The sequence below is a fragment of the Clupea harengus genome, chromosome 6 (genome assembly GCF_900700415.2).
Source record: "Clupea harengus chromosome 6, Ch_v2.0.2, whole genome shotgun sequence".
Classification (NCBI taxonomy): Eukaryota; Metazoa; Chordata; class Actinopteri; order Clupeiformes; family Clupeidae; genus Clupea; species Clupea harengus.
The window spans coordinates 10,524,100-10,536,599 of NC_045157.1; the positions used below are offsets into that span (position 1 = coordinate 10,524,100).

The 12,500-nt window shown below is 47.8% G+C and overlaps 1 protein-coding gene across 2 annotated transcripts in view; it reads left to right on the plus strand.

The window, feature by feature from the left end:
- fstl5 (follistatin-like 5) overlaps nt 1-12,500 on the plus strand; it is a 148,154-nt gene that overhangs the window by 16,913 nt on the left and 118,741 nt on the right. For both annotated transcript variants that reach the window (XM_031568961.2, XM_031568962.2), the window contains exon 2: nt 5,594-5,732. In XM_031568961.2, coding sequence (XP_031424821.1) covers nt 5,604-5,732 — 129 coding nt within the window. In that variant the 5' untranslated portion in view covers nt 5,594-5,603. The remainder of the gene's footprint in view (nt 1-5,593; nt 5,733-12,500) is intronic.

Consider the following 12,500-nt stretch of genomic DNA (forward strand, 5'->3'; position numbering starts at 1 on the left):
ACAGCGCATCTGTCTCTCCTGTTAATCGAGCGTAGTTTGTACCTTTTCTTCCGCTAATTAAAATCCTCTCTCAAATGACTCTCATTTGATAAGTGTAAAAAAATCCCTTTCACAGATTTAGCTCGGCAGTGTTTGTCAGGCTGTCAGCGTTTATCGGATTTATAATTCCTGTTTTTTTCTTTGGCTGACGGCACAGGTTGAAGAAGGCGTGAGGCTTTCAAAGCATCAGTCAGAGGTTGTCAATACCCCAGCGCACATAAAGGTGCCTACTTAAAGTAGAAAATAGCTTCTGTGACAGGAATTACAGCGATTCCAGCCTCTCTGAAGCGAACATCAATCATGCAGCGTAGATCACTGACAAATAGGCAGTCCTAAAGTGACATAGAGATAGATTGGTGCACATACAAGCACACACACACACACAGATACTTACACACAAATACACACTTAGACACACACACACCTAAACAGATTCTCAGTTCAATGAAGACACACATGCATGCTGAGAGTCACACACACACGCACACTTGAATAGTGTTTTGTCTTCACGGCTGACATGAGTGGTTTAGTAGGATGGAGTTGTCACACACACATACACACACACACACACACACACACACACTCACTTGAATGAGACATGTGAGTGTGCAAATATACACACAGCGGATGTTCACACCTCAGCACACACACACATGGCCAAGTCTCTGTTAACTTATCTTCACACTGCAAAAAAACACACATGCTCACAGTGATGGGTGTGTGAATGTGTGTGTGCTCTGAGTGAGACTCTGTGGTGTGTGTGATGTGGGATGAGCTGTATTTGTGCATGAGACTATGTGGTGTAAGTGATGAGCGGTATTTTAGCGTGAGACTCCATGGTGTGTAAGATGAGACTGTGGTGTGTGTAATGAGTGGTATTTTAGCGTGAGACTCTACGGTGTGTGTGAGGTGTGATGAGCAGTATTTGGGGGCTGAGGTCAAGCCAAGGTCAGGCGTAGCGTCTGCTCCGCCTGTGGAGTCGAGGTGTAAACAGGGAAAGTGCTGAGTAATCGATGGGTTTGTCTTCGGACCGGTCAACACCAACACACACACACACACACACACACGGCCCCAGCGCCTCAGTGACGGGGTGCCACTGACCCAGTGTGTGAACATATGGACACACACACACACACACACACACACACACACACTCGGCTCAGGAAGGACTGAGAGGGAGAATAAACAAGCCATTAATCACGCACGGGTCCACAGCCTAAAATAGCTCAAATGAAGCAAACTCCCAGGACCAGCCACAGCATGGAGACAAGCTGACACAGGTGCACACAAAAACAGGAAACTTCATGCTCATTTGAAACTATACATTACGTGTGTGTGTGTGTGTGTGTGTGTGTGTGTGTGAGTGTGAGTGTGTGTGTGTGTGTGTGTGTGTGTGTGTGTGTGTGTGTGTGTGAGTGTGAGTGTGTGGGCGTGACTGTGTGTGTGTGTGTGTGTGTGTGTGTGTGAGTGTGAGTGTGTGTGTGTGTGTGTGTGTGTGTGTGAGTGTGAGTGTGAGTGTGTGGGCGTGACTGTGTGTGTGTGTGTGTGTGTGTGTGTGTGTGTTTAGTCCATTCAAGATGCAGCTCTGACAAACCTTTTTCAGCAGATCTCTCTGAAAGGGTCTCGTCTGTGTCACAGTCAGGATTCAGAAGTCATACATGAAGCATGTGTGTTAGATCGCACCATCCACCCGCTGGAGAACCCGCTCCCCCCTACACTCGACTCATCACTACCACAGAAGTATACTTAACCCTCCTCTGGTGTACACATACACTGGACTCATCACTACCACAGAAGTATAGTTAACCCTCCTCTGGTGGTCAGCACTGTTAGACTTGTTTGCAATGTTTGCTAAAAGAAAAATGAATCAATTAGTTATTTTCTTAACCTAAGCTATGCCAACCTATAGCTAATTTTGAAATGCCTACATGGTCCTGCTCCCGCTCTGCTTAATAAATATGTGTCCAGACACCAGCACTGCAGTGGAGTTAGCACACAGGCCTCAACGAGCGATAACTGGTGGATTGCAATTAGCAAAACCTCATTCAGACAATCAGCCCTCTCTATTAAAAGACCATTACTTTGGAACTGTTTACCCACTTTGTTGAAAATGAAACATAATTGTATGTTGCAGTTCTAATGCTGCTGTTATTTACATATCAAATAAATGAATACATTAATTAATAAATAAAAAATATGTATGGATGTATGCATGTGTGTGTGTATGTGAGTATGTATGTGTGTGTATGCATGTGTGTGTAGTTGTATGTGTCGGTGTGTGAATGAATATGTGTGTGTAGCTGTGTGTGTGTGTCTGTGTGTCTGCATCCTTGCCACTAGCTGAGGGGATTCTGGATCAGGGTTGTGAGTCGGCCAGTGAAACCGTCATTCCCATGATGCATTGCGTGTGTATAGAGTGATAGGTATCTCTCATTTGAAAGTCAGTGGCAGCGTTTTGGAGGCGATTTATGACCGGGCGGGTGAAGTTATGATGACTGTCCCCTTGGGCTCCAACACAGCTTTCAATCTTCCCCAGAAATGCCCCATGTTCTTCATTTCTCATTCCACCCATCTCTCTCTCTCTCTCCCTCCCTCCTTCCACCCATCTCTCTCTCTCTATCCCTCCTTCTCTTTCTCACTGTCTCCTAACCCCCTCTTCCTTCTCCTTTCTCCCTATCTCTTTCATTCTCCCTCTCCATCTCTCCCTCCCTCTCTTCCTTTGGGCTTGCCAGCTCTCTCCTACAATCTCTCTTTCCCCCTTTCTCTCTCTCTCTCTCTCTCTCTCTCTCTCTCTCTGTCTCTCTCCCTTTTACCCTTTCTCTCTCTCCCCCTTACATCATGCCACCCCCTCCCTCTCTCTATTTTCCTTCTCTTTCTCTCTGTTATCCTCTCTCTCCGGCTGGAGATGTGAGATCTGTCAGTCAGGGATGCTCTGATTGAATCGGAGGCGTAGCGGGGCCACAGGTTGGCTTCAAAGGGCCGTTGCTCATTTCTGTGCAGCACCAGTCTGCAGGGAGCGAGTGACTGAGAGCGCCCAGACAAATGGGATAGAGGGAAAAAAAAGGACTCTCGATAAGCATCAAATGCATTTTTTTTGCAGAAGAGAAATGGAACGTTTAGACCGAAAGAGGTGAAGAAAGACTCAGTTAAACACAACTGCGGTGAGGAATCGGCTTCCTCTGGCCCGCACCTGGCACTCATCTGCCTCAGAGCCATCAGCTATCAGGGGATGATAGATGTTTGAGATCTCGCATTCTCCTCTGTCCGTCACACATGCAGCACTGACGGGAGGGAGAAAAACCCATGTCACTTGACCTTGGTGAGATTCCCATTGGTTTTTCAAAGCAGTTGCTATGCAAGCTAGTCTTTTCAATGGTTGCAATGGATTTTCCATTTTGCACTGTTCTGATATTTTGCCTTGATCCATTGTATCTCATGCTGCTCAGCTCGGGTACCGTCTTCCTAATGACATAACTTAAAGTTTCTTACTAAACTTATAGTAAATAAACATGCCTGGCCTTGCCTTGTATGTATATGTGTGTGTGTCTGTGTGTGTGTGTGTGTAGAAGTTCAGATTTAGTTCAGCTGTGGGAACGCTCTGAATGCTGGCCACAGACGGGGTCTGGGTGGACTCATTATAAAGGGGGATTAAAGGGGCTTGAAGGAGGTGTAGGAATCGCAGCAGATGACAGATTAGCGGCTTAATTAAACAACCGAGGCACTCCCCCGCTCAAAAACACCCCCATGTGATGACAAGGAGCACTACACTCTCGTAGGAAAGGACTTAAGGGTTCAGCAAGCAATCTATGGAAAGCTAAAGGTTCTACAAAGAACCTTTTCCTGTGGAACCGTTCCTTATTGGCTGACATGGCTGCACAGGCCCGGAAGAGCCTGAAGGCTAAAGCTTACCAGTATTCCAATCAACAGAAGACGCTCTATGAAAATACTGCTTCCACACATGTATTCCTATACTCTGCCTGACCTTCAGGGCAATGACGCACACATGGCACATTAGCAGACAGGCTTACTGGCTAACGACACCTCAGACAGCAGCTACCATCTTCTCATAGACATGAAATACTCATGTGCCATGTGTATCTATCTACAGCCATTTGAGATTTTGGGATATAACAAACATAATCTGCATCACCTCCAGCACACACACAAACACACACACACATACACACACACACACACACACACACACACACACACACACACACACACACACACAAACACACACACACAGAAAGAGAGACAGATTGTTGCCTTTTTATGTTATTGTACCGCAATGGAGACTTCTGTCTGATCTGAATCACTATATTGCTGTATGGCTACAGCATCATGACCTGGTGGGAGTACAGCTGACGGTTGACCCCTGACCCCAGGAGATTCCTGAGAATCTCAGATGGTTCACAGATTGATTTAAAGACCTCTTTCTTTACCCATGATTCCCCTCCTCACTCCTGACTGTGCTATGTCAATAATGCACTGGGCAACCTACGGTCAGGGCTGATGAAGTCCCACATGCGCCTTTAGCCTCCTGCTTGGGCTCTTGCTGGTGAAAGGACCGGTTATGTCTGTGCTGTTTGAGCTGACTGACACAGCGGGATCCGTGATGTCTGTCTGGCCTCAGTGTCGGCTGAGTGGCTGTTCTCTCTGGGTCCCTACAGCACGAGGGGGATGAGTGGCTGTTCTCTCTGGGTCTCTGGGTCCCTACAGCACGTGGGGGATGAGTGGCTGTTCTCTGGGTCTCTACAGCATGTGGGGGATGACTGGCTGTTTTCTCTGGGTCTCTGGGTATCTGGGTCCCTACAGCACGTGGGGGATGAGTGGCTGTTCTCTCTGGGTCCCTACAGCACGTGGGGGATGAGTGGCTGTTCTCTCTGGGTCCCTACAGCACGTGGGGGACGTGTGGCTGGGCAGGGCCGATCTGCATTAAAGGGATTTCACCCGTACCCCTTAAGCTACAACAGGAAACTCTATCACTTTACTGCCAACGCACGCCATGAACCTCCAATAAACCCCACAGCCCACATAATCCCTCATAAACCCCACAGCCTTCGGATGATGAACCTCCACACCCTGTCAGTATCATCTCTGATCGCAGCACCCACTGCTACTGCTGAGGCGTAGGACACACTGTGCAGCCCAGCTCTGCGGCGTCTTAGCTAATGGAAGAGATACCTCTTGATGATAGTTAATTATCCTAATATATTGACTCTTTGTCTCGATGCTCTCTCTCTCTCTCTCTCTCTCTCTCTCTCTTTCTCTGTGTCTTTGTCTTTCTCTGTGTCTTTCTCTTTCTTTCTCTTCTTAATTGATTCAGGGCAGTTTAATCTGCTGACTGAGGGTAGGCTTGTGTATTGACAGTGTTGGTTTTAACCTCCTCCACAGATTGACAGCTCCTATTGTTTGCCGTAATTAGCTGCAGAGGAGGATCCATGCCGTCTTTAAAGGGGATATCAGATCGGCTGGGGGGTGAATTACTTTGTTCGGCTGTTTGTTTGTTTGTTTGTTTGTTCCCTTATATGCCCTTTTGTGTCAATCACAGGTGCAGACCAATGAGAGGCCTGGGATGCTGGTGGGCGGTGGCCTTCCTGGGGGCGGCTGTCCTGGGATTGGAGGGCCATCCCAGACGGGATGAGTTTTCAGCACTGCCCTATCGACCGCTCGTCAGATTCCGCCACAAGGTATCGACCACGTTCCTGCCTCATTACCGTAGCAACAATGGCAGACCAGGGACCTGACAATTATCAGGCTAAATATGCAGGCAATCATGTGTATAGAGAAACAAACATTCACACATGGAAGTGCAAAGACGAACACCATGAAAACACATATACTGATACTCTCTCTGTCTCTCTTTCTCTCCTTTGTCCATTTTTATTGCAGACAACACAGGATAGCATTGCTCTATCCAGCTTCCCTCACTATGTCACTAGGCCTCCATCTGCTCCCACTCTCTTTATATTCCTCATCTTTCTCTCCCCTGTCTCTGTCTCTCTCTTCTCTCTCTCTCTCTCTCTCTCTCTCTCTCTCTCGCTCTCTCTCTATCTATCTTCCTCATCTTTCTCTCACCTGTCTCTCTCTTCTCTCTCTGTCAGCTCTTCTCTTCACTCTTAGTTTGTGGCGAGTGAGTGATGTCAAAATAGCGAGGGCCTTCTTATGTAATGGATCAATTAAACCCTCACTGAACTGGAGAATGCTTGGCAGAGCCCAAAATGAGTTTCCTTCTGTTGGCACCACAGCAGTCCTTCTCTGCCGACAACCCTCCCTCTGCCTCCTGCCCTACGCAACACACAGACTCAAACACCCAAACATATTTACCCACACACACACACACACACCCACACACCCATAGAGAGACAAAGAGAGAGACGAACCCACACATACAATCAAATATCCACACAAACATCTTAACACACACACACACGCACACGCGTAGTGAGCGAGAGCACGGACATTGAATAAAACCTAGCCGCCACTATGCGTTTAGCTGGAGTCTGGCGAAAGAGGAGATATTTCAGCCGCAGCGCTGTGCAGAAGCAGCGGCTCTGAGTGGCTTCCAGCCTCAAAGGGAACCATATCCATATCTCCGAAACACAACGCTTCCACCAGGCTTATTAGTCCTGCTGGCACCCCAACAAGAAATTCAATTTGGGCTTTGGGATCAGTACTGATTATAAGAACATTAAGGCACTGAGAAAAGGGGGACAGATGGCATAAACAAACTTCAGTGTATTTGTTTGTGTGTGTGTGTCTGTGTGTGTGTGTGTGTGTGTATGTGTGTGTGTGTGTGTGTGAGTGAAAGGATTTGATGACATGCATCCGTGTGTATGTGAAATAATTTCAAGTTTCAAGGGTTTTACACAAAAGAATGTTACACAAAAGAGAAAATGAGTAAAATGAGAAAATGAAATGATTTATCAGTACTTCAATTAGTGCAACCATGCTAAATAGGACATTTCTGAATGTGTTTGTGAATATGTCTGTCCGTGTGTGTGTTTGTGTGTGTGTGTGTGTGTGTGAGTGTATGTCTGTGCATGTCTGTGTGTGAGTCTGTGTGTGAGTCTGTTTGTGTGTGTGCATGTGTGTGTGTGTGTGTGTTTGTGTGTGTGTGTGTGTGTGTGTGTGTGTGTTTGTGTGTGTGTGTGTGTCTCATTAGGTCAGTGTCTATTCTAGAAGCATCAGTCAAGTTTTGCTGCTGGACTCTCTCCTCACACAAACATCCAGCTTCTCAGCACAGCTGGTGCGGCTAAAGACTGACCAAAGACTAGAATTAAGAAAGGAAAATTCCAGTTAATTTAAACTGATGAGGAAAACAAGACGTAGTGCTGGACTCCTCTCGCCAGCCTACAAATGACATCTAAGCACCCTTGAACTCATAGACAGTGAAGGGTGCTCTAAGTTAGGTCATTTAAAGGTCAACAGAATAGCCAATAGAAATGTATGTCATGGCGTGATACACAGCTATGCTATTATTGCCTCAGCTTTTGCACACTGCCACCTATAATGTGCATGCATTTTAGCTTTCCCTCATAGAAACATCAAAGGGGGTGAGCCCAGGTGGCTCAGGATGTCTTTAGTGGGGAGGAAGCCGTTATGGAGGAGGCCTGTCAATGTGAGCGTGAGCCTCTGCATGACTAAAGCACCATCCTGCTCACAACAGTAATCAAAGCCATGAGCCGGCGGCGGCGGAATCACTGCCGTTCCTCCCCGTAATTGATTTGAGTTTTTCCAAAAGGTTCTGTGAAGTGCTCCTGCCACATTCATTCCCTCCTTCAGTCAGCAGGCCAGGGAATGGGAGGCTGGGGTACCTCTCTTTAATGGGAATACTCTGGTTATCGTGTATAAAGACTGAAGCTGTGATACTGTGATATGGCTCTGGTGTTTAAAGAGGTGCAAAACTCTGGCTGTGGTGTTTAAAGAGGTGGAATACTCTGACTACGGTGTTTAAAGATTGAAGCTGTGATACTTTGGCTCTGCTGTTTAAAGAGGTGTGATACTCTGGCTATGGTGTTTAAAGATTGAAGCTGTGATACTCTGGCTCTGGTGCTTAAAGAGGTGGAATACTCTGGCTATGCTGTTTGAAGACTGAAGCTGCGACCGCCCGGCCCAAACAGCCTTGAGTCTTGAGGATCTTGAGACGTAGCATGTGCTTCATGCCTGACAGGCTGATTATATCAAGCATATGGATGCTGCCCTCCCACACACCAGCTGATGCTGTGGATCTAAGCCAGGTTCGGGCTGGATCTGCTGCTGTGTCCCCCTCTGTCTGGTTTAGATAAACAGGAACGACGTGATTTGCCTTCATAGACCAGTCCACCTCTCTATCAATACATAAAAACACAGCGAGAGCAGCGTCTGGAGAAACAGGAGAAGGGACAGGAGAAAGGACAAATACTCTCCACGTGGATTCAGGTCTATCACCACACAGCAGCATCAACACACCGATGGAAACAGCAAACTATGAATGGGACCAAGTCAAAGTTTAAATCAAAATCCTCCCCGAAGAGACAATCCCTATCTCCCCCACACACCCATGTGTCTAAAAAGAGACAGAGCAGCCTCAGGGTACAGTCCTTCATTCAGAGAGAGGCACACCTGCTAATCAAGCTAGTGCTAGCCATAGAATTTGAATTATCTCTGTTCCTCTTTCCATGTCTTTGTTCCAACTAGCCAATTACTAGCTTTCTAAGTTTTTGATTGACACGTTAGCGGTCCAGTAACTGACATTGGGTTTGTTGTAAAACCTCAGAGGGTATTATCAGTGTAATTCTGCCCCAGCTGTTCAGTGAGATAGGACTGGGTGAGATAGGACTGCGTGAGATAGGACTGCGTGAAATAGGACTGCGTGATATAGGACTGTGTGAGATAGGACTGCGTGAGATAGGACTGATAGGACTGCGTGAGATAGGACTGCGTGAGATAGGACTGATAGGACTGCGTGAGATAGGACTGGGTGAGATAGGACTGCGTGAGATAGGACTGCGTGAAATAGGACTGCGTGATAGAGGACTGTGTGAGATAGGACTGCGTGAGATAGGACTGATAGGACTGCCTGAGATAGGACTGCGTGAGATAGGACTGATAGGACTGCGTGAGATAGGACTGGGTGAGATAGGACTGCGTGAGATATGACTGAGTGAGATAGGACTGCGTGAGATTGTTTCATTGTTATAGTGCAACACCACACCTTCTCTGAGGATTTAGCTGGATTTGCTCCTTTTCATGTATAATTCATGTTGCCCTGCAACTGACTGGTGTGTGTCTGTGTGTGTGTGTGTGTCAGAGATAGAGTGTCTGTGTGTGTGTGTGTGTGTGTGAGTGTGTGTGTATGAGAGAGAGAGAGAAAGAGAGAGAGAGAGAGTGTGTGTGTTTGAGTGTGTGAGAGAGAGGGAGAGAGAGAGAGAGTGTGGGGCAACCCCTCCCCCCGAGCATTGGTAGTCCTCTGGTCCGGCGTGCTCTTCTGTGCTCTTCTGGTATCCAGGGGTTGATTGCAGTACAATGTGCTTTACCTCTGCACTCCTCTGTCTGTGCTGCCGCCCCATGCTCCACTCTGCCCTGTGCTCTACTGTAGTTTCTCTCTGTGCTGTAGGGGTCGATGCTCCACTCTGTTTTCTGCCCTTTAGGGTAGGTTCTCTCTGCCCTTTAGGGTAGTTTATCACTGTGCTGTGGGGTAGTTTATCTTTGTGCCGTAGGGGTAGTTTATTTCTGTGCCATGGGCTAGTTTCTCTCTCTGTGCCGTGGGGGTAGTTTCTCTCTCTGCCATAGGGGTTGATTGTGGGAAAGCCCAGCGCTGAGCCGTGCTGCTGCTGAAGTGTCCTGTTGCCGCGTTGCAGTGCTGGTCTCTGGCCAGAGGCAGGCAGATGCGCTGACCCCATTAGCTCTTCCCCAGTGAAGCCGTTCCATCCACAACACACACCGCTCTATCTCTCTCTCTCTCAAATACCCATAATCCTCCTGCCCGTCTCTCAACTACCAATGATCCTCCTGTCCATCTCTCAACTACCCATAACCCTCCTGTTCCTCTCTCAACTACCCGTAATTCCTCAATGTATTCCCCTACCTCTCCTCTCCTCCTCCGTCTGTCTGTTTTGTCCAATCACATGCCGGAGTGTTCCGTGGTCCCTTTAAACCTGATGGTGAGAGAGAGGCTGTCTGGTAGAGGTATGAGTGACACTCGTTTCAATAACTCAAACCATTATCACCTGCCAAAATAGAAAAATAAATAAAAAACAGCAAGTCATATTGGGTAATTTCACAATCACCTCAACAGTGATTGATGATTGACGCGTCTGATAAGTAACCACAGGGGGCCCCATTAACCTGAATGAACATGTGCGTTTAAGATGATAACGCCCCAGAGTGCAGCTCGTCAGAAAGCAATTAGGTCCTCTGCATTATCTACAGACACCGCTCGTGACTAATACTGACTCAGCCTCTCGCACAGAAAAACAATGTTCAGAGAGAGATGGTGAGACAGGGAAAGACAGAGGGAGAAAACGAGAGAGAGCGAGAGAGGGGGGGGAAGAATGTAGAGAGAAAGAAGAGAGAATAAGCAACATAAATAGATAGTGAGAGAGAGAGAGAGAGAGAGAGAAAGTTTTATCAGAATCCAAATTACTGTGGGGCAAAGCCCACAATGAAATGCCCCAAACAAGTAGTATGTAAATCCTACTCCATGCAAAGCCCAGACATTTCAGAAACACTCTACCTTCACCAAGTGTCTACATACAGTACACCACTGACTGGCATGTTACCATACCATGCTAGTCTTATGATGCATTATTAAAGTCCAAAGCAGTAAACCACAGATGTCCATCACCAGGTGCACTTCATCAGACCCCACGACTGAGTGAGCTGTTTGTTTAGTATTCCTTAACATCAAAGAAAGATAAAGAGAGAGAAAGGGAGAGGGGGAGAGAGAGAGAGAGAGGGATGATAAGAAAGGGAAAGTAGACAGGGAAGGTCAAGGTAAAGAGCAGGGATCAGGCAGAACTCCGGACACGTGGCAAAGGCAGATTACCTCAGATTAAACCAGAGATAAGCAAAGAGAGATACAGAGGGAGAGGGAGGCAGGGAGGGAGAGAGAGAGAGAGAGAGAGAGAGAGAGAGAGAGAGAGGCAGGGAGAGAGGTAGAAGGAGAGCAAGGGAGTGAGTGAGAGAGGGAGGGACGAAGAGAGATAGAGGGGAGCAAGGGAATGAGTGAGAGAGGGAGGGAGGGAGGGAGATAGAGGGGGAGCAAGGGAGTGAGTGAGAGATGGAGGAAGGGAGAGAGGGAAGGAGGGAGAGAGGGAAGGAGAGAGATAGAGGGGGAGCAAGGGAATGAGTGAGAGAGGGAGGGAGGGAGAGAGGGAGGGAGGGAGAGAGGGAAGGAGAGAGATAGAGGGGGAGCAAGGGAATGAGAGAGAGAGTGAGGGAAGGATGGAGAGAGATAGAGGGGAGCAAGGGAATGAGAGAGAGGGTATGAGTGAGGGAGTGAGTGGTTGAAAACAGAGACTCAACACCACTAGGAGCATTAGAGCACACGAGAAAACACTCAAGAGAGCAGAAATACTGTGTGTGTGTGAGTGTGTGTGTGTGTGTGTGTGTGTGTGTGTGTTTGTGTGTGTGTGTGTGTGTGTGCGTGTGTGTGTGTATGTGTGTGTGTTTGTGTGTGTGTGTGTGTGTGTCTGTGTGGTGAAGGAGTTCAGAGAGAGAGAGAGCAGGGAGAGTTAGCTTTAAGAGGATGGGGTGAAAAGGTTAGCTTTGTTGAAATGAGGATGAACTAACTGGAGCCAGAACAGAGTGAGCGAGAGGATGAGAGGAGAGAGATGGAGAGAGAGAGAGAGAGAGAGAGAGAGAGAGAGAGAGAGAGAGAGAGAGATCAGGGGTCAGAAGGGCAGTTTGAGCAGAGGCTGTGCTCAGGGATTAGCCCGAGAGATGGAGGGGGTGGAACCTGCCCAGATGGCCGCTCCCTCAGTGGTGTGTCTGGCCCTGCTCCGGCTCAGAGTCTGGCCCCTCCCCCCACCCCCTCCACAGAGCTGGTGTGAGGTCATGGCTAGTGCATTATGGGTAACCACTGCAGTCTGTTACAAGGGGAGACATTTTGAAGGTTTTTAAATGCACTAACTTACATCTTACCCGCAGAAGTTAAAACGAAAAAAAAACTTTATTTCTTAAATGAAAAAACACCTGTCTTCATGAAAAAACACCTGTCTTCTGTCTCTGTTGTGTGGACAGAGAGAAGCGTAACAGAGAGGATGGGACAGAGAGGAGGGGACAGAGAGGACGGGACCAAGAGGACAGGACAGAGAGGACGGGACAGAGAGTAGGGGGACAGAGAGTAGGGGGACAGAGAGGAGGGGGACAGAGAGGAGGGGGACAGAGAGGACAGGACAGAGAGGATGGGACAGAGAGTAGGGGGACAGAGAGAAGCGTAACAGAGAGGATGGGACAGAGAGGATGGGACAGAG